This window comes from Engystomops pustulosus, chromosome 11 (assembly GCF_040894005.1).
Source record: "Engystomops pustulosus chromosome 11, aEngPut4.maternal, whole genome shotgun sequence".
Lineage (NCBI taxonomy): Eukaryota > Metazoa > Chordata > Amphibia > Anura > Leptodactylidae > Engystomops > Engystomops pustulosus.
This window is the reverse complement of record NC_092421.1, coordinates 22430106-22452566: the sequence shown is the minus strand read 5'-3', so window position 1 is coordinate 22452566 and position 22461 is coordinate 22430106. Positions and strand designations below refer to the sequence as shown.

General features: G+C 42.0%; 1 protein-coding gene across 2 annotated transcripts in view; it reads right to left on the bottom strand.

Annotated features, from left to right (window-relative positions):
* Positions 1-22461, bottom strand: part of LOC140106742 (solute carrier family 22 member 15-like) — a 158563-nt gene that overhangs the window by 58665 nt on the left and 77437 nt on the right. For both annotated transcript variants that reach the window (XM_072131360.1, XM_072131359.1), the window contains one exon: positions 9504-9612. In XM_072131360.1, the coding sequence (XP_071987461.1) occupies positions 9504-9612 (109 nt within the window). The remainder of the gene's footprint in view (positions 1-9503; positions 9613-22461) is intronic.

The following is a 22461-nucleotide window of genomic DNA, read 5'->3' as shown; positions in this document are numbered from 1 at the left end:
GGTCTTGATGATCGTCTATGACCAATGACCAGCAGACCCTTGGCTTATTATTCAGTTTAAAGATCAGGTTTATATACAGTACAGAGTACAGTGTATGAGTGTAAAAAGGTAGAGCATGTAGCATTATGTATAGAACCAATGGTCTTCCTCCACTGCCCAAAAACAAGAAATATTGAACATCTTTCAGAAAATATTTAAATTGTTTCTATTGCAGGCAAAAATATTGAGTCAAAGTCAACCAAGTCTGACATGTGCCCCCTCCTGCTACCAGACCACGATGATCTAGTCAAAAGAAAGTAGTCCGGAATGACTAGGCCTCCCTCCTTCTTGGCTGCTCATCCTCTATATGGGAGCACAGATCACCCATGAAACTTTTATTGCGCGTTGTGTGCAAAACACAGGTCTGTAAATTAAGTAAGAGTCGTTTAAAGGGTCAATATTTTGCAACAGTTCAGATGCAATGGTGAATTGATGACCGGCCATACACTGATTTCTTTTCTGTCAATCCTGTACAATACCTGATGAATCAGGTGCAAGAAGTGAAATCCCTTGTGTGTAGATGACAGATGAGAGAAATAAGTGAGAACAGATTTTCTTCCCTTGGGTGAGCATTAATGTGACAGTTCAGAGTTTAAACATCTATACTGCACAGAGTATGGATTTTACCCATTATAGATGGGACTGCGTATTACCAAAGTACTAGTTATAGCTGGCATACAGCTCAAATAGATGTTGGTTACAAAGAACATAAATACACATGCATTATGCATGTAATGTTACAAAAGTTTCCAGTCAATCAAAAAAGATATGAAAAAATGTTTAATTCCCAAATAATAAGCATTGTTAAAGACACTTTCAGGCCATCTACAGATCATTGGGGGGGGGGGGGGTAACCTCTTCATTGGGTATCTTAATAGTATAGGGCCAGAAAACCAATTTAATTAGCCATCTACAGTCAGGTGAGTGGTGACAAGCCATCTGCTTCCTCCCATGAGTGCCCATCTGACAGTAGAGAGCCCAATTAGCATATGTGGTGCTGAAATCAAATGGACTCTAACATCTATGCCTGTTCTAGCATCAGCCACCATCCTCTGTCTGTAAAATACAGTTGATGATGTACTGAGGAGTGTGATTTGTTCTTCGATTACATTCTGTCCTAACTAGTCTGAACACTCCTTTATTTCATTGCTGGACAACTTAATTGAATTCTACCACACCACTCTGTCTCCTGCCGATTTTGCTCTGGGCTGTTAACGGTTAAGTTAGCGGAGATGGAGAGATTCTTCCTACACTCACACTTCTCCTCTGCTGGTCTGCTTTGTCTGGATGTCAGGGAGCTGGTTTGCCTGCCAACTAACCTGTGCTTGCTATAAGTCTTATTTGGAGCTAGTTGGCGTTCATCTTGACTTCTTTATTTCTTGACCCGGTTTTCTGAACATACATTTTGCATACGATTCTGTACTACATTGTCCTCTGGGTTCTGACCTGTATCTGTCAACAACTTCTAGGTTTGTATTGTATTGCTAAGTTTTGTCAGTCTTTCTTCGGTCAGTTGTCACTGACCATTTGGACTGGACTGGACAATTAGGTAGGGACCGCTGGGAAGGGGATCACAGTCATTGGTTTTCCTTCCAGTCCATCCTAGTTGTCCGCTCACTGCATTATATACTTACTACTTGGGAATGGTGAGAATTGTAGAATGAAATGTGGCGCTTATATCAAGGATGCTATGAGTTTGTGAAGGGCCCTGTGCACCATTAACATGTTACATCATTTTACATCATTAATCCATAAGCAGTAAAATTACAATTAATATTTCTACAACCAAAGATGCAGAATAATTATGTTGTTTTTATGACTTATGTTTGAGTGTTTTATTGAATCCTTATTTGGATGATACCTATCATTTTATTTAAAAGAGTGCACATTGAAATTACACAATGAACTGGAAAAACACATCTCCCACAAAATTTGATCAGATGTGTATGTGATGTATATGCTCTTATAAGAAGGTCATTGTCTGCAAGGACGGCTTCCGTGAAGATCAATACTGTACATCTTTGATGGAATTAGATTTACATCTTGGCCTGTAGGCAGAGACCAACTCTTCAGGTTCTGACCATTTCTTTTATTCATTTATTGAGCGCCAACATATTTTGCAGTGCTATAAATGGACAGGCCCAGACTCTTATTGGAGCACATAATCTGAATTCCGTGTCAACCTATTAGTATGTCTTTAGAGTGGGGGAATAAACTCGAGTAACTGAAGACATTGTACCCAAAAAAAAAAAATAAGGGAAAATACAAACTCCATTCAGCCGTTGCCCTCTGTTAGATTACAATCCAAGATCAGAGTGTTGTAAGGCAACGGCGTTACAAACTGAGCCACAGGGGCAGATTTACTTACCCGGTCCGTTCGCGATCCAGCGGCGCGTTCTCTGCGATGGATTCGGGTCCAGCCGGGATTCATCAAGGCAGTTCCTCCGACGTCCACCAGGTGGCGCTGCTGCGCTGAAGTTCCCTGAAATGCACTGAAGTTCACGATCCTATCCTGGATGAAGGTGAGTGCAAGCTCCGCGACACAATTTCCTTTTTTAACTGCGGCGGTTTTTCCGAAGCCGTCGGGTTTTCGTTCGGCCACCAACCCCCCCCCCCCCGATTTCCGTCACGTGCATGCCGGTGCCGATGCACCACAATCCGATCGCGTGCGCCAAAATCCCGGGGCAATTTAGGTACAATCGCCGCAAATCGGAAATATTCGGGTAAGACGTCGGGAAACCGCGAATCGGGCCCTTAGTAAATGACCCCCACTGTGTTGACCAAGGCATTGGTTTAAGCTACATTTGTCTGCTCTTACGTAAAAAAATCTGAATATCGGTGGGTATTTGTTACCTGTTTTGGCCTATCAATTGTCCCCATCTTAGGTCTCATGTGCACATTAACAGATCCATTGCCTTCTATTTGGCACACCATTCACGGTGTGGCGCATGCACTGTGCATTACTGTGACATGAAAGCTGTCAACGTCTCAAAAGATAGGACAGACCCGATTCCCGTGGCAGGGGCAGTCACTAACTATGGACATCGGCGAGGTGAGTGACATTCCCCCACCAATGCTAGAAGCAAGTGGCACATTTCTTGTGGCCTGCAAAATGCACACAGCTGTGAACTTTTATTGTATTCATCTCTAGAATATACCTTTACCCCAGAGCTTCTTACTTTTACACACTAACTTTATCAGACTCAAACCACACTACAACTCCTATGACCTTCTCGAAATTCCTGAAATTTCTTAGACAACTCGAGAACCTTGTAATATAAACCATACTTTATTTCTTCAAGGTTTATCAAATCATTTGGCATTACTTTCAGAACATAAAAATGATTGGAACCCATCGGAAATCCCAATAACTCAGGAAGTAACGTATATACTCGGCTTATACTCCAGTCAATAAAAAAAATGAACACTGTACCTTTCCGACGCCCCCTGCAGGTCCTCGCATCCGATGCTCCGGTGCCTCTTCGGGTCCTTCCGCTCCTCTTCAGGTTCTCTTGTGATGCCAGAGACTCAAACACAATGACGTTGGCAAGTGCCTGACGTCATTGTATGTGCTGGACGAGTGCAAAGACACGAAAAGGAGCCGAAGTGGCACCGGAGCATCTGAAGCAAGAAGAGGACCTGCAGGGGGCATCCGAAAGGTGAGTACAGTGTTATATTTTTTAAATTAAAGGCTTGGCATACTCAGGGCAGGGGCTAGTCACCTATATTTTGGAGGGCAAGGGCTGGCTATATACTGGAGGGGATGTGCTGGCTATATGCTGGGTGGGGCTTGCATGCTATATACTGGGGGGATGGGCTGGTTATATGCTAGGTGGGGCTGGCAGGCTATATACTGGGGAGGCTGGCAGGTTATATACTATGGGGACTGGCAAGCCATATACTAGGGGGCAGGGGGTGGCTATATACTGGGGGGTCTGGCAGGCAATATACTACGGGGACTGGCATGCTATATACTGGGGGGGCAGGGGACTGGCTATATATTGGGGGGCTGGCAGGCACGCAGGCTATATAATACAGGGGCTGGCAGGCCATATACTGGGGGGCAGGGGCTGGCAGGCTATATACTGGGGGGGGCGGGGGTTCGCAGGCTATATACTGGGGGGGCAAGGGCTGGCAGGCTATATACTGGGGGGGCAGGGGCTGGCAGGCTATATACTTGGGGGGGGGGCAGGGGCTGTCAGGCTATATACTTGGGGGGCAGGGGCAGGGGCTGTCAGGCTATATACTGGGGGGAGCAGGGGCTGGCAGGCTATATACTGGGGGACAGGGCCTGGGTAGCTATATACTGCAGGGGCTGGCAGGCTATATACTGGGGGGAGGGGCTGGTCATCTTTATACTGGCTGGAGGCTGTGACCATTGCGTTACCAACCCTAGGCTTATACGTGACTCAATAGGTTTTTGCCCTTTTTTTTGTGTTAAAATTAGGTACCTCGGCTTATACTGCGGTCGGCTTATACTTGAGTATATCTGGTAATACATAATTGCATATTGTATAAATGGAAGACACTTGTGGAACATTGTAACATCTACGCTGTATGTAAACCTGGCTGTTTTCTACGGCTCTCGTTCAGACACGGAATTGTTCTAAACAGGGAATATTGGACAATTTAATTTGAGCAACTAATTATACGCTTTGCATTTTCTGCGAAGAAGACGCATGATTTTTCTGACAACTGCTTTCAGAAAACTAAAAGCAAAATTATATAAAGTCACTGGATGTTCTAAGCAGAAATGCTGACAAGATACAGGTTACAGCGCGGAGACAAAAAATGAAAAAGTGAATCTGCCAGAGATAAAAAGCGGGTGCAACTCATCCCAAGTGGGGTATTTAGAGATAATTGCTTGCCAGAGGGAAGGGCTTCACGCTGAGATGACTAGTGAGCAGGTCATCTTCTCAGGTCTTTGGTAAAAGGGGAGGAATACTTATACATATACATAAGTCAGAACTTTTCTTGAAAACTCATAGGAACTATACCTTTGTATCGCTCCGGTATAAATTAAAATTCATCTTTAGTAGCTTCAAACCTTTCGCTAGAAGGCCATTTACCCTCATTAATTCTGGAACCAGACAGCATCAAAGCAATCCAAACTTCATCAATAAATTAGGTGAAGATGTAAGAGGGTGACTTACAGTGACTTCAAATCTAACTCCTACAATAAATTCGATAATTGCCTGAGAAGGTCTGACGAGGACTAATATGTTCCAATATGGAATATCTATAACATCATTTGAAGGCTTTTAATGGTACAGCCTTCATTCAAATGGGGACTATAAAACTCTCGCAAAATCAATTTTAATATTTTTAAATAAAAATAACACTTTAACCAATTCATGAGTTGCCACATGTCCCAAGTGCGTGTATAGATTTCATGACAGTGGCCAACTTTAAAATGGCTATATCTTCTCAATGGTGGCACCTAGAAATACAGTTCTGGTGTCATTTTAAAGGGCCGTGTTTGTGTGGGTTTCCTCCTACACTCCAAAACATACTGGTAGGTTGATTAGATTGTGAGCCCCATGGGGACAGGGACCTTTTTGGTAACTCTGTGCAGCGCTGCATAAGCTGTGTGCGCTATATAAGTAAAGGAAAAATTAAAGGGGTTGTCCGAGTTTTGAAAAAAAAAACTATAGGTGGCCGGGAGCGGGCTGCTTAAAACAATAAAGATGTACTTACCTTCCGGTGCCCTCCCGTACTCAGCTTCCAACCGGACCCGACAACCTTCCGGCCCCCAAACACAATGCTGTGTATAGGGACGGATAGGTGTACCCGGCCACGGCCGGCCGGAAGCTGAATGCACCGAAGGTAAGTTCATCTTTATTGTTTTAAGCAGCCCGCTCCCGGCCACATATAGTTTTTTTTTTTTTTTTTAAACTAGGACAACCCCTTTAAAGGGGACAATATCTATTCCTATTGGTTCATCTGAATGTTTTATTACTCTGTAATGTGTTATTTTGTTTGTATTTCCACCCCATGAACTGTAAAGACCTTCAAGATATGAAGGTGCTATATTAATAAAGATTATAATTATCACTATAAAATATTAAGGGATATTTATGAGAAGGACACATTCCCTGTAGAGATTGGCATTACATGTAATTTTTGAGGTTATATCCAAACACTTAAAGCTGTGACTACACCAAACTAGTATAAGTAACATATTAAGAAATACTTCCACTTTCTTTTTCCCTACTCTACTATACTAACTTTGACACGTAAAATGGCATCAGAATCTGCACTAAGTACATCACTGATTAAGGCCTAGAGGTGAATTGGGGATTCGAGAAATGTTTGGACATGTAGGAAATACTAATGCACTGATATCCCATACTTTCTTTTTCCAACTTTTTACACAAGGAGAAAAGTTGAGAAAATTAATTGCCAATTAAAATAGATGTAAAAAAGTCGGAAAGCAATAAAAGGTCAGAGAGGATGTAATCAGGGCCATGGATCACTCTTATTCTTGGCCATTAAAAAATTGCGTTCAGGCCTTCACAAGAGAATAAGCAAAACACTAAAGGGCGATTTGTCTACAAGAAAATATCTGTGATATCAGAGAGCCTGAGCAGAATGCCTGATAAAGGGAGAGATCGTTCCAAATTAGCGTTTATACGACTTCCTAATTGCTCCGACATAAATTACAAAGACATAAGGGTTTTCTCCGAGTAACATGTTGCGTTGGAGCAATGAATTATAAAATTGCTGACTCTCCATTCCAGAGTTTGCTCATCGTTCTTGCCGCAGATAACGCCCCGTTCCAATGTTAATTGTGATTCGAGTCAATAACAATTTATACCATATCCAAAGAGTTACAAAGAGATTATGACTGCCACTGTGTCTGTACTCAATAGTCCATTATGTACGTGATGGAGCGGCACAAACAGAAATACTTCACTTCATTATTTATTTGCTTTTACAATATTCTTTTATGTTCTGCTTTATAGTCAGTAAAGAATAAGCCTGGGATTAAACCGATGGCAGCTTCTATAGTAAACAGCGATAGGCAGGCAAGCAAAAAAGAAAAGACGCCATGATAAGTAATTTACTGAGCTATCACTAAAGAGGGAGAAACAAGAGATTTACAACAAAGACATGCTCAATAAACATAAGAGTATTTCATCACTTCTATTTATTACCCATCATACAGCCAGAAGAAAGCTTGTTTTTACCAAAGTCTCCATGCAAAGGGATATTGGTAAAGCAAACTCTGACGATAAGTTCTATTTTTTTCGTTTCACATAAAAACCTTAATATAATCGAAAAAGATGAGAAAAGCATTGGAAATTTCATAAATAAAGCATTCATGTGCCACAGGACTGTACTGACAATACTCAACATCACAAGTTCTGTGCTCTGCATATATAACAACATGCCATGTACAACGTGTTCATCCAAAAAGTCATTGCCCGGATTGGTATGTACGTAAGTGTACGTTCCCCCCATATGTACACTAAAAGGGTTTTTATTCAGTATTTTAACAGTGATTCACACCTTCAAGTTTGAGATTGCAAAACGGATGCTTTTTTTTTCTTTTTTTTGTAGAGAACCACTTAAAGAGGACCTGTCACCCATAATTTCGGCACTAGGAGCTGCTTATTTAGTAAGCAGCTCCTAGTGCCGAAATTATGGGTGACAGGTCCTCTTTAAAAAGTATGTCGCAGTTTGCCCTGCCATTTCCTTAAAGCCTATAGCAGTGGTGGCGAACCTATGGCACGGGTGCCAGAGGCGGCACTCAGAGCCCTTTTGTGGGCACCCGGGCCATCGCCCCAGCACACCAGACAGGACTCAAAAAATCTTCCTGCAGTTGCAAGCAACTTAAAAGATGCTGCTTTCAGTCATATATTTAAGTGATACTTACTTCGCTACTTGGGTATGTAGGAAGAGGGCCGAATTATCTTTGGAAGACCTTCTGCTGGCCCCACAATTTTCTTTGTGCAGAGGGACACTGGAAAAAAGCTAAAATGATGCAAACTTTCCATCTTGTCCTCAGGAGGCCAATATGATCGAACGTTGTTGTAGAGCAGGGAGCAATAAGTTACTTCTTTAATTTTTGGTTGGCACCCCGCAATAAATAAGGGAGGTTTTGGGTTGCAGTTTGGGCACTCGGCCGCTAAAAGGTTCGCCATCACTGTCCTATAGAATTGAATAGTAGCAGCGGTATACATTGACCGTGATCCGTTGTCATAATTGATGGGGGTCCCAACAGTTAGACCCTCAACGATCACCTCGTTATCCTGTGGTTTGCTTAGGGGATAACTTATGACTTGTGACAAAACCTTTAAGCAGTATGGCCAATTCGCCTTAATCAGCAATGTACTTAGTGCCTATGGCCATGAGGCTTCTGTAAAGCATGTTATAAAATGTTGATACTAAAGTTCAGGCAAGATAGCAGTCCATAATCATGGAAAATAGAAAAAAAAACGTGGATTTGACATGTATTTCTTGCTCTCAATTTTAGCAACACAGATACAGATACCACACAACAGACACCCTGTAACACACGCACAAGCACATGCAGTGTGAAGTGCTGAGATTGCAAATGGCTGAATTTTATAGGGCTGTGTTACATCACATAAGCCTGCCGGTCGCGGATTGGCTTACAGGTCTGCTGATGTCTCCTTCCAAGAGTTCTCTGCCCCATGTAACACACTGTGCTCGCGGCCATTTAGCTAAAAAGGGGGGGGGGACCTTTGTTCCCATGAATCAGCGTAAACTTCGGATTTGTGACAAATCAAATTTTCGTTGAAATTTGGACCGAATTCCACTTCGTTCAAATCGATTCGCCCATCTCTAGTTATAACCATATAAAGCGACGCAAGTCAGAATACAAAAAATAAAAGCCTTTAGCTACAAAATGGCTGCATCTTGAAGGGGTTAAAAAGTCAAAAAGAAAATTGGGGATACGTTTAAGCTACCCATGTTGTAATAGCCTATTATATTGCTGGTACTGGTGCAATAGCTGCATCACAGCTAATCCAAGCGGAGCAAGGAAAGTCAACACTGTTATATTAAGAACCCCTGAGGCCCATAGTAAAAAAAAAAAAAAAAAAAAAAAAAAAAAATTGTTAAACCGAGACAACTCTACCTTTTTACAGACAGACATTGGATGGTCTAATCACCTTGGAGAGATGAATCATCAAGAGAAATATGCTCTAGGCATGGAAAGAGTAAATCTTTGGGAAGCAGATAAACTGCTCACTACAGGAGAGTGAAGCAGAAAAAAAGGCATTGTTATTTCTGATTTAAAAAAAAGATTGTTTCAAAGCTTTAGTTATGTCAAACAATATTGATAGAATTTTTAAAAGGACTGGGATGTATGGATAAAAAACAAAAACCGTCTTACATTATATTGGGAAAATGGTTTTTACCTTCATGAGGCTTTGGCGAATAAGTAATGGTCAAAAGTGAAAATTGAATAGAAAATAATGTATTAGAAAGATTACCTTACTACTGTAGGATAAAGTTCAGACGTATAAATGTAAACGACATTGAAGGCAGCGCTGACGGACAACTTCCCAAGTAAGGCCAGGACTGCTGAACTCACATAGAAAGCTGTGGTTAAAGAAAGGGAGAAAAAGAACATACAATTATTACTCTTATTAACTGCTGATACCTTGATGACAATTACAAGCTATTGAGATTACTCAGATCTCTTCATCAGGCATGGTATAGGACAACATCTGAATAGAACACCAATGTATAAACCCGATGGACACAGTAACACTACGGGTGATGAGTCATAAGAAACAAGACAATAAATGTAAGGAGAGAAGAGTAAACACTATTAAGAGTAAATATTGTAGCACTTGGGGAGTGAGATGGTTTCATTGTCCCTTGAGATGTGGTTCATGACAGTGACACCCCACCAGGCCTTAAAGAGGACCCGTCACCCATAATTTTGGCCCTAGGAGCTGCTTACTAATGTAAGCAGCTCCTAGTGCTTTGAGAAACGCCGCAGTTTTAGAAGGATAGCGTTACCTCCAGTAGCGCTATCTAGCACTGCGGCAGAGTACAATGTAATCATTGGACTGCTCGCAAAGCGGTCCGATGTATTCATGAGGGGGTGGTCCGAGGCACTGCCTCTTCCCCGAACCGCCCTGCTCGCTCCATAGGCCTTCATGCGGAAGTCACCGCCCCTAACCACGCCCCGCCCCCGCATGAATACATCGGACTGCTTTGTGAGCAGTCCGATGATTACCTTGTACTCCGCCGCAGTGTTAGATAGCGTTACCCGGAGGTTTCCGGTAACGCTATCCTTCTAACACTGCTGCTTAAGCACTAGCAGCTACTTACTTTAGTTAGCAGCTCCTAGTGCCGAAATTATGGGTGACAGGTCCTCTTTAAGAGACAAAAATCCATGCGATAAATTCATCCCGGTTTTGAGTGTTTCAACTCTTATCATAAACTTGTCCTCCCTCCTTTCTCTCTGAGATTTGAAATAGTCTTTTCATACAAGTTCTCTCAAATTCTCGATTTTATAGTCACAGTTGCAAAAGTGTTTATACATTTATAGACTTAAAAAAGATCTGCCCCAGTAGCTGCTGGCCACATGGGGGAAGTAGATAGCAGGAATGAGAGATCCCTAGTCCTGTCATTCTGCTGCCCCCTACCCATCCCTGACATTTCTTATTCGTGCTGCCAATTCATGCTGTGTAATGTGGAAGATGTGCACTGTCATATACATATTATTCTGTACAATGTGCAGCATAATATGTATATAATGGTGCACATCCTCCATTCTTTAGTGTGTAAGGTCAGATGGCGGGGCCCTCTGAGACTGCGGGCCCCATAGCAGCTGCTATGGCTGCACCCCTGTAGTTACGCCCCTGGTTTGGAATCTTTATCCCATCAGTGGTCATTATGTCAGGACAGATTTTACATCTTGTCTGGTTGCAGGGTTGCCCCTGTTATTACTGTAGAGGACAGTAAGCTTCTGAAAATGAAGATTGGAGACTTGTCTATAGCACAGAAACGGGGAGGTCTGGAAATATTGATTTCAGGTTATCATCTTTTGGTAAAATATGGTGTAATTTGTGTTTCATTCTATAAGATGTGGGTTGTAGGTGACAACAAGAGGGACCTTGTGGTTCTCTCTTTTGTCTTGTATTGCAGGAGATGACTTCTTGAAATCCGGGTGGCTCTTGCAATTTAATTTCAATGGTACTTGGATGATAAAAGTTATCAACAACTGAGGACTCTATCTATTTTTATCTATATAACCACTGGCTAACACAGTACAAAGAAAGTTTTTACTTTTACTAAAGACATAACATTGGCACACAAAAAGTAATTTCTAGTTTATCACCTAAAGGAAAACTAAACTATGGTTATCAGTTTTTATTGTCTTACAGTGCAATATTCTGAGAATTCCACAGCCACAGTTCGACTGATAAAAGTGTAAGCATGCACTTCGATTTATGCTGCTGATTATATTATATTTTGAGGGAAGATTTGGAGAATTTTTTGCAAAAGGATTTTGGCAGCATAATGGTTGCTGTGAATTTCACCCCAGCCTAAAAAAATAAATATAATACATAAACTGACCTAATAAACTAAATAAGAAAATGTAGTTATGCATCTCAGTTTTGCAAGTATCAAGCCTCACAGTGGCAACTAATAACAGAGAATAAAGTAATAAAATACTGTATATACTCAAGTATAAGCCGTCCCAAGTATAAGCCGAGGCCCCTAATTTTACCACCAAAAATTGGGAAAACCTATTGACTCGAGTGTAAGCCGGGGGTGGGAAATGCATTGGTCGCAGCATCCCAGTATATAGCCATCCCCCTGGAGTATATAGCCAGCCAGCCCCCAGTAGTATACAGCCAGCCCCCAGTTTGCCCAGTACTTCAAAAAAATAAACTTACATACTCACCTTCGGGTGGTCCCGACGCTCGGTGCGGCTCTTCTATCTTCTCCGCGATGCTCCGGTGCCCGCGGCTCCTTTTCTGTCTTCTATAACATGCGCCACGCACTCTGCGCTTGCTATGACGTCATCAGCGCTCGCGTCCTAGTATGCGCCGGCTGGCGGAGCACATGGCCGTGTCTCTGCCGGCTGTTACAGCAGACAGAAGAGGAGTCGTGGGGGCCGAAGCATCACGGAGAAGACAGAAGAAGAGCCGCGCTGAGCATCGGGAGCACCGGAAGGTGAGTATGTAAGTTAATTTTTTTAATTGACTCTTGTATAAGCCATAGCGAGGTTTTTCAGCACATTTTTTGTGCCGAAAAACTCGGCTTATACACGAGTATATACGGTATAAAATAAAAGTCACAGCTAGATGTACTCAGAACTTGAGGCTTCATGTAAGGTCACTTACTAAATTGAATAAAAACTTATTTAAATCCAAGACTTTTTTTTTTTTTACGGACTGTCAATTTCTACCACTTAAAGATTAAGATATTACACCTGAGGCCGTTTTGTTTTCGCCAAGTCTTGCTCAATATAGCAGGTCTGTAACAGTAGGAAGCTATGATTGTTGTAAATCCACGCTACCGTATAATCTTGTAAATTAGTGGGCTGATATGGAAGTCTGGCAGGGAGAAGAATGTTCTGGAGAAAGTCCTAACAATGTGTAATAGAAGTTTGGCAAAGTTCATCATAAATTCATCAAACAGATGAGTAATGGATCCTGTAAAACTAGAAGCTATAAAACGCATGTGAACAGAGCCTTAAAGCACATCCAACCTTTCAGCATAATAATAATAATTCTTTATTTATATAGCGCACACAGATAACGCAGCGCTGCACAGATCTTTCCAGATCAGTCCCTGTCCCCAATGGGGCTCACAATCTAATCACCAACCAGTATGTTTTGGAGCAGTTCAGTGTGTACATGAGGACATGTGGCTTGTGTGTTTTATCCCTCTCTTTCCTGAAGCTTCTGCCTGTAATTCTGCAGCTGGTGAAGACCTAAATACAGACGGTCCCCTACTCAAGGACACCCGACTTAGAGACAACCCCTAATTACAGACAGACCTCTCTGCCCACTGTGACCTCTGGTGAAGCTCTCTGGATGTTACTATAGTCCCAGACTGCAATGATCAGCTGTAAGGTGTCTGTAATGAGGCTTTATTGATAATCCTTGGTCCCATTACAGCAAAAAAAATTGAAAATCCAGTTGTCACTGGGACAAAAAAATGTTTGTCTATTGTTACAATTATTAAATATACAGTTCTGACTTGCATACAAATTCAACTTAAGAATAAACATATAGAACCCATCTTGTACGTAACCTGGGGACTATCTGTACAGGCAGTCCCCGGGTTACATACAGCATAGGTTTTATAGGTTTGTTCTTAAGTTGAATTTGTATGCAAGTCGGAACAGGCTTAATGTTTAAGTGCAACCCCAGGAAAAGTATTTTTGGTCCCTGTGACAATTGGATTTTACAAATTTTGGGTTGACATGGGAACAAGGATTAACAATAAAGCTTCATTACAGACGCCTTACAGCTGATCATTGCAGCCTGAGACTAAAGTAACACCCAGAGAGCTTCACCAGAGGTCACAGTGGGCAGAGAGTTCCGCCTGTAACTAGGGGCTGTCTCTAAGTTGGGTGTCCTTAAGTAGGGGATTAAAGTTCAATAAATTACCTGCATCCAAAGAGGTCAAAGTGGGTAGAGGGATCCATTTGTAACTAGGGGTCATTGTAAGTCAGGTGTTCTAAGTTGGGGACTGCCTGTACTATGACTTCTGCGTCTCCCCACTGCATAGACCATCTATTTAACTGGACTCCTCAGAGAGCTTCTGGCATCCTTCTAGAAAGATGGAATATGTGAAATAAAATTTTAGAAAGAAATGCAGTTGGCAAAGATAGGGCCAGGCAAATGTCAAAGTGTCCCAGATGCAACTCGCCTGAACCCCATTTTAAGAAAGTGTACAGGCAGTCCCCGGGTTGCGTACATGATAGGTTCTGGAGGTTTGTTCTTAAGTTGAATTTTTATGTAAGTCGGAACTGTACATTTTATAATTGTAGTCTCAGCCAATTTTTTTTCGGTCTGTGTGACAATTAAATTTTAAAATTGTCTTCAGAACCAGGATTAACAATAAAGCTTAATTACAGACAGATAACTGTTATAACTGCTTATTGTAGCCTATGGCTAAAGTACAGGAAATTACCAATTACCAGAGGTCCGTTTGTAACTAGGGGTCGTATGTAAGTCGGGTGTTCTTAAGTAGGGGACCGCCTGTACTGGAAAAAAGTATTATTTTTTTCTGTAATTTTGCAATTATCTTGCAGCAGTTGAAGACCTACCGTGACTTCTGCCCCTCCCCTCTTCACAGACTATGTACTGTTTTAATATACATGTAGTTTTTTTTTTTTCTTTAAAAAAAAAAAAATCTATTATCCTTATGTAACGTCATTGTTTGGAAAAGATAAATTAAATCTTTTCCAAACCTTCCCTCTACAGCTGCTAAAAACAGAAACATCTGTAGCCTTTACGTCTAGAAATAAACCTTTGAAATCTCAAAAAGAAATTAAAAAAAAAGCATAATATATTCACATAAATATTACAACTTTTCAGATGTTCTTATAGGTAAAAAGTTTTCAGCATAAATTCAAGTCAATTCCGGTATTAAATGGAGGTTGTCCTCCATACTATCATTACAAAGGGTTGATCAGTGTATGGAAATTGGTCAGTGTGTTCCTACTCGCATCGCACTGTAGTCCTTATGGCCATTAACTACGTTAGCATGAAAAGGTCAAGAAATGGACACTGGCACAAAAACCAATTAAGGGATCCAAATTAAATTTTAAAATACTGTCTTGTTTCTTAGTCCTCTCCATAGAAACAGTAACTACTAGAAACCAAATAGTCACCACCGGCTAGGAATTATTTGTGTGCATGTAATTGTAAAACAGCTTGAAGCAATTTTTACTTGAACCTTGAATGTGCAGAATCATAAATATAAAGTCTTGCCGGAAAGAAAAAAAAAAGAAGAAGAAGAACACGAGACAGCAGCTACGAACAAGTCTTCAATATGTGTCAACTTCTACATCCAGGAGGACCGCCATAGCTCAGGTTCAATGATGTTTAATAAGTAAAAAAAAAGTTCCTTTTCTTTCAACTTTGCTATATTGAATAATGCATTTCCTTTGATAACGCTTTCATTACTCTTGTGGGAGTACAAGACTCCTGTCTGCCTTAATGATTTCTCAGTCTCTTATCAGGTAAACCTTAAGGGGTCTTATTTGATCCAATATGTTCAATTCCTGATGCTCCGCAACAGCACAATAATAACGTCAAACTACTTCAAAAGTTATCCGTGGTCAATCATTAGAGATTTTGCACAAAAACAGCCACAATGCATACCCGTCAACTTATCAACTATGTCAAGATATCAATTCTATCACTTGGGCACCCAGTGGAATAGGGGAATTGCACCATGACTGATAACCTCTTTAGAGGTATGAAGAATATAGTAATGCTGAGATGGTATCCACAGGGCCAGTATGGCAACACTACAAGAACGATGCACATTCCTGATGGTGTTGTGAGGGTGCAATATCCTATTTATGGTTGAGGTGCTCCCTCCTTTCTAGACAATGGTCCTGTCCGCAATTCATAACACCACGTTCCCCAACTCCCTAGAAGCCACTCTACTTTTCACGTTTGACATCCGAGGATCGACATATGAGAAGTCTTTGATCCGTCATCTTCTTCAGGATAATAAATCAGTGAATCCTAGAAAGTGGAGTTCTACCTCCCCTCCTTGAGTAATGGTTTGTATAAGTTGTCTCCACTGCACGGAAGAGCTTATGGCTAATAGATAAAACTCGATACCTTCCCACATACATCCCCTGCCTTACATCCAGAGATTAGACCCCCTTCTTCGGAGACGTAGCCCCCCCCCCCCCCATGCTCTCCCTACCTTTTGCTCTCCTTTATGTTCTTTCTTCCTCTGCCATTTTGAGCTTGTTTTTTCTATTTTTATATGAAAACTAATAAGAACCTTTGAATAATAAAAAAGAATAATGTAGGGAACATCTGTAAAGGTCTTTATAGAAAATCTATTGATGATGTAATGGGATCATTCAGGAAGCAGAATTGCCAATTACTTTTTAAAATTTGTGTCTACTGGGCATTTGATTTCACTCCAAGCAAAAACCATCTTCACCACTAAACCATGTATATCTAATTACAAATGGTAATATCCATTCGTTCGGGGACCACCCATCAAGTACACACCAAAGCCAAATCTGAGCTCTATACTACCAGATGGAAAGTTGGTTAGTGCAGAATGGTTTATACCACTCAATAGATGTTCAGTCATTGAAACTAAAACTGAATAGGGTTGACTGGATTTTAACATTGATAAGCCTGGGATGAGTACCTCAAACTGTTCATAGGAATAGGAACCGATAACTTACCCACCCATCCTGATATCTCTAGCCTAGGTTAAGGACTGGAGGTCACCTCTGGTTATGATGGAAGTAGATACATGAACCAAAGTGGTAAGGTTACATTTTTGTGTGGTTACTGTATTAATGCATTGAACTGATGCCTTCATGAGGCAGAAAAAGACAATTGTATGTCAAAAGGAAGTTCATAACAGAAAGAAGCCCAAAAGAGAGAAAAGATGACAACATAAAGAATATGAAAATTAAACTAGTACTACCAGGAAGCAGATCAAAAAGTCTTCATAAATGAATAGAACTCCGGTAGGTTTGTTCTTAAGTTGAATTTATATGTAAGTTTGAACTGTATATTTTATAATTGTAACCCCAACCAAATTTTTTTTGCTCTCTGTGACAATTTTAGAAATGTTGGATTGTTATAAGAACCAGGATTAACAATAAAGCTTCATAACAGACACCTGTAATAACTGTTATAGCTGATTATTGTAGCCTGGGGATAAAGTACAGGAAATTACCAACTTCCAGATGTCGGTTTGTAACTAGGGGTCGTACGTAAGTCAGGTGTCTTAAGTAAAGGACCACCTGTAGTTAAAGATGTGGTAAAAAAAAAACATAAATAGCTGGCACTGTGCTACTAATACACTCACCGGCCACTTTATTAGGTACACCATGCTAGTAACGGGTTGGACCCCCTTTTGCCTTCAGAACTGCCTCAATTCTTCGTGGCATAGATTCAACAAGGTGCTGGAAGCTCCTCAGAGATTTTGTCCATATTGACATGATGGCATCACACAGTTGCCGCAGATTTGTCGGCTGCACATCCATGATGCGAATCTCCCGTTCCACCACATCCCAAAGATGCTCTATTGGATTGAGATCTGGTGACTGTGGAGGCCATTTGTGTCCAGTGACCTCATTGTCATGTTCAAGAAACCAGTCTGAGATGATTCCAGCTTTATGACATGGCGCATTATCCTGCTGAAAGTAGCCATCAGATGTTGGGTACATTGTGGTCATAAAGGGATGGACATGGTCAGCAACAATACTCAGGTAGGCTGTGGCATTGCAACGATACTCAATTGGTACCAAGGGGCCCAAAGAGTGCCAAGAAAATATTCCCCACACCACGACACCACTACCACCAGCCTGAACCATTGATACAAGGCAGGATGGATCCATGCTTTCATGTTGTTGACGCCAAATTCTGACCCTACCATACGAATTTCGCAGCAGAAATCGAGACTCATCCGACCAGGCAACGTTTTTCCAATCTTCTACTGTCCAATTTCGATGAGCTTGTGCAAATTGTAGCCTCAGTTTCCTGTTCTTAGCTGAAAGGAGTGGCACCCGGTGTGGTCTTATGCTGCTGTAGCCCATCTGCCTCAAAGTTCGACGTACTGTGCGTTCAGAGATGCTCTTCTGCCTACCTTGGTTGTAACGGGTGATGATTTGAGTCACTGTTGCTTTTCTATCAGCTCGAACCAGTCTGCCCATTCTCCTCTGACCTCTGGCAGCAACAAGACATTTCCGCCCACAGAACTGCCGCTCACTGGATGTTTTTTCTTTTTCGGACCATTCTCTGTAAACCCTAGAGATGGTTGTGCGTGAAAATCCCAGTAGATCAGCAGTTTCTGAAATACTCAGACCAGCCCTTCTGGCACCAACAACCATGCCACGTTCAAAGGCATCAAATCACCTTTCTTCCCCATACTGATGCTCGGTTTGAACTGCAGGAGATTGTCTTGACCATGTCTACATGCCTAAATGCACTGAGTTGCCGCCATGTGATTGGCTGATTAGAAATTACGTGTTAACGAGCAGTTGGACAGGTGTACCTAATAAAGTGACCTGTGAGTGTATATCACTACATGGATAAAAGAAGAATGCTTTATTTTCCAATTGAATATTCGCATTTCAGGCTAAAACGGCCCTTCTTCAAGTACAGTTGGAATGGACATAAGTAAGCAGAGATTCTGCTCCTAATGCAGCGCTCTGGCATACAATGGAGTTCAGGACGGGCGGAAGTGACACATGTAATTACTATTGGGGCAGAAGTGTCCTTATAGACAAGCTGAGAGTTCAGCTCGGAGGATGTAATGGTGTTCTGGGGTATAACAGGACGCTATGCACAGTGAGCGGAATGATCTATAAGACTCTACCGCCCCAATAGGACTTACACGTGTCACCACCGCCCTCCTCGAACGCCACTACGGCATCAGTAAGAGGATTGAAATCCACTTCTTTGGTCCACTTAAATCAGCACCAGAAGTGACCCATAAATATTGATTTCCTGGCCCCTTAAAGGGAACCTGTCACCAGGGACCTCATTTTTCCCTAAAGACAGGTTGCAGAAGCTTATTACACCTGCAGTGCAAGTTTGCCTTCCTGCCTTTTATAAGCATTTGCATTACAATATAATTGTGTGTTATAACTTACCTTTCACCCTGACAAAATCCTGAGGTAGTCCCAGGGGCTGGACTTTGGTTTGGATGCATTTCAAAAAACAAATTGTGACTTGTCTGTTACTTACTCCTCAGAGCTTGGCCCCCACCTTTGTGCTCCTGTACAGCTCCTCCCTTCTGCTCCTTCTCAGAGGTCACAGCCTGGTCTGCCTGACATCAGTAGGGGAGCACTGAGCTGTACAAGAGCACAAACATGGAGGCAGCCTGCAGCTCAGACCAGTCACATGTTGTTTTTTGAAATACATCCAAACCAAAGTCCAGCCCCTGGGACTACCTCAGGATTTTGTCAGGATGCAAGAGTAAGTTATAACACACAATTATATTGTAATGCAAATACATAGAAAAGGCAGAAAGGCATGTTTGCACTGCAAGTGTCATGGGCTTTTAGAATCTGTGTTTAGTGAAAAATGAGGTCCCTGGTGACAGGTTCCCTTTAATCACAGACATATAATCTTCTGATTCAGGCAGCAGGCTGTGTGGTGGCTGATCAAAGACTAAAACCAGCTGTATACAAAAGCAAGTTTGCTCACTCTCTGTGTTGGTAAGATTTACCTATCCAAATGTAGAACTGATGATCTGCACTCAGATGGGGTTATTGATTGTGCAAGGTCGTATGATAATGCCGCGGCCCCTCCAACTCAGCCCGATACATCAAAAGGTTCCAGCCTCTTGATGTATCCAGAAGCCGACCGTGCAACGTTTATCTCTACACTAGGTCCTACCTGGCATAGAAGTATTCTGCAGCCCCATGCCAGCCCACTCCACCACTGGCCTCCCTCCCCCCTTTATGCCAGCTACATGCCAAATAAACTCAATTGATGGTGGATCGCAGGCACTTGTGATTATTGTCAGTTTTCCTGACACAGAAGTCCTGATAAATAATGCCCAGAATGTCAGTTTTACGATAAGGCCGGTAAGGTTGGTGCATGTACAACTGGCCTAAGGCTTGTACCAAATTTACAGCTATAATTTTATCAGTTGAGAAGATTCCCCAGTTTTTTCCTGTGGGTTTCTCACTATAGCTATTCAGCCTTCACAACAGAGTGCCCAGATTGTTTCTTATCCTATGGACAGGCCCACCACATTCTGATCCTGGGTTACCCCTTTGTGTTGAGGCAACACAAGGTAAAGATCCTGCAGTATTTCCATAAGGGAATTTCCTCAATACATTCTTCTGCAAGTCCCTTTTATAAAGTGGAGAATACTGGCGCATATCTACTAAGGGTCCGCGGACCCACTTTCGTCGGACTATCCTACATTTTCGGATTTTGCACGGCCGTGACAGATACTCAACAGGGGATTGTGCCGCCTGCGATCGGAATTTGGTGCAGCTGCGCTGGCTTTCATGCGACAGAAGTCGGGGGATGATCCAACTGATTTGGACTTAGCGCGGGATTTAACTTTCAAATTGTCCCGCAAGATCAAGCACTTATATGCATCAGGAAGAAGATGGTAAACTCCGTCGGACATGAGCGGGGAAGCGACACATGCAGGAAATCGGGCACACAACCTTAGTGAATTGCGGCACAGGGCACAATTGCGGGACAGGTAAGTAAATGTGCCCCATTGTGTGATACTTTAGTGGGGGGTTATTACTAGTCTTCACCCATGGCACCACATTTGAAACCATCTGCAGCAAGTGTAAGACACGTATCATACAGAAGCTGCATGTGTAATGTGAATTTTACTTATATGCGCTCCGCACAGCCGTGTGATACCGGAGTGGACATGCTGTTCCAGGGCATTAGGTTAATGAATACATGACACAGAAACACACCTACAGCAATGAAATTATTACTAATGAATCTTGGGAGTAGCTGGGAAGCCATTAACTCTCCAAATCAGTTTTAATTGAAGAAAAAAAAAAAAGAAAAAAAAAAGAAAAAATGTATTCGTCAAGCACGAGGCGCAAGAGAGTCTTAATAAGGTTTGCTCAATGAAGTAATTAGTTACGATGTGTACGGACCAGTACACTATTCATTTCTACACTCCAAAATCTTTTGAGCACTTGTGACTAATGCAAATCCTCCAACATGTCATGTCTGCCAGGATGGGCACATCAGAAAAGTGCCTGTTATCAGCGGGTAACACCACAGAGTACACACAGCAGCCACAAAGGTGTTTTATTCCAGATAGCAAATTTATAAAAGAGCTACAGATTGGCGCATTACAATTTACACTATATGACTAGAGTAAAAGGGGATTCTTAACCAGCGCCAGCACACGTACTGCAAGAGATACATACCCTGCAGCCAATAACCATAGGACGACTCATTTTCCTAAGATTGCCTGCAGTACAGAGGTTTCAGACTATCCGGAGACTCCTCATAGCATAACCAATTATGCTTCTAGAACAGATCTCCAAAACACATGTTTTCAATTTTTTTAAACACTATACTGCCTACAGCGTGCCTACTGTTCTGCTAGAACATCAAGTTTTGTGGGGTTTTTATGCTGAAATTGGTCAGATATTCTCTGTGAATTACGGTAACCCAATTATATGTTTTACCGATCAGTCAATATTCTTCGTGCAAAAGCGTAAAACAATTAATTTTCTTCTTCTTGTGGCAATATCTGGTCCGGTCACTTTCAGGATTTTTAAAGATTAGCCACAATGAGGGTCATTTACTAAGGGCCCGATTCGCGTTTTTGCGACGGGTTAAAGCGAATTTTTCTGTTTTGCAACGATTTTCCCTGTATTGACCCGGGATTTCGGCGCACGCGATCAGATTGTGGCGCAGCGGTGCCGGCAATCGGGGGGCGTGGCCGTACGAAAACCCAACGGATTCGGAGAAACCGCCGCATTATTTTTTTTTTTTTTTAAAAAGTGTCGCTGGACACGCGCTTACCTTCACCCGGCAATGGATCGTGCACTCCGGCGGACCTCGGCAGACTTCAGCGCAGCAGCGACACCTGGTGGACGTCGGAGGAACTGCCTTAGTGAATCGCCGGAAGACCCGAATCCACCGCAGAGAACGCGCCGCTGGATCGCGAATGGACCGGGTAAGTAAATCTGCCCCAATGTGACCAGTCCCCTTTAGGTCTACGATTATGCAAGAGATATGTAGATATTAATTAGATATTAATTAGATTCAACTGTTGTTAGTGCTAAACTATGGTGATAACCACAAAACTGAACTTTACTTATCCATAAAAAATGTTTTTGTACTTAATTCTCTAATTTTGTTTATTCTGGTAAGTAAAGTTTTCCCTTAATCACAAGAAAGCAGTTAATGGTTAAATATGGGCATCTGAATCAACACCTATTATATGCTACATATACATGGAGCTGTATATCAACAGGTGTACTGATAACAGAACTGTGAGAAATGCATTTATATTCCAGGATTGTAGCTGGACTTGGAACACTTGGGCACTGGTGTTTGGACTCTCTCATTTGACTGCAGCACAATATCAGGGGGGAGGGATTGTGTTGCATTTAGTGCAGAGATCTTACACACCAATGCTCAAAGAACACACACACAGTTTTCCAGGACAGATACATATAACAATCTACAGCTTTGCTTGGTAAAAACTGCTGACAGATTCTCTATAACTGTCACTTGCACCATGACACAC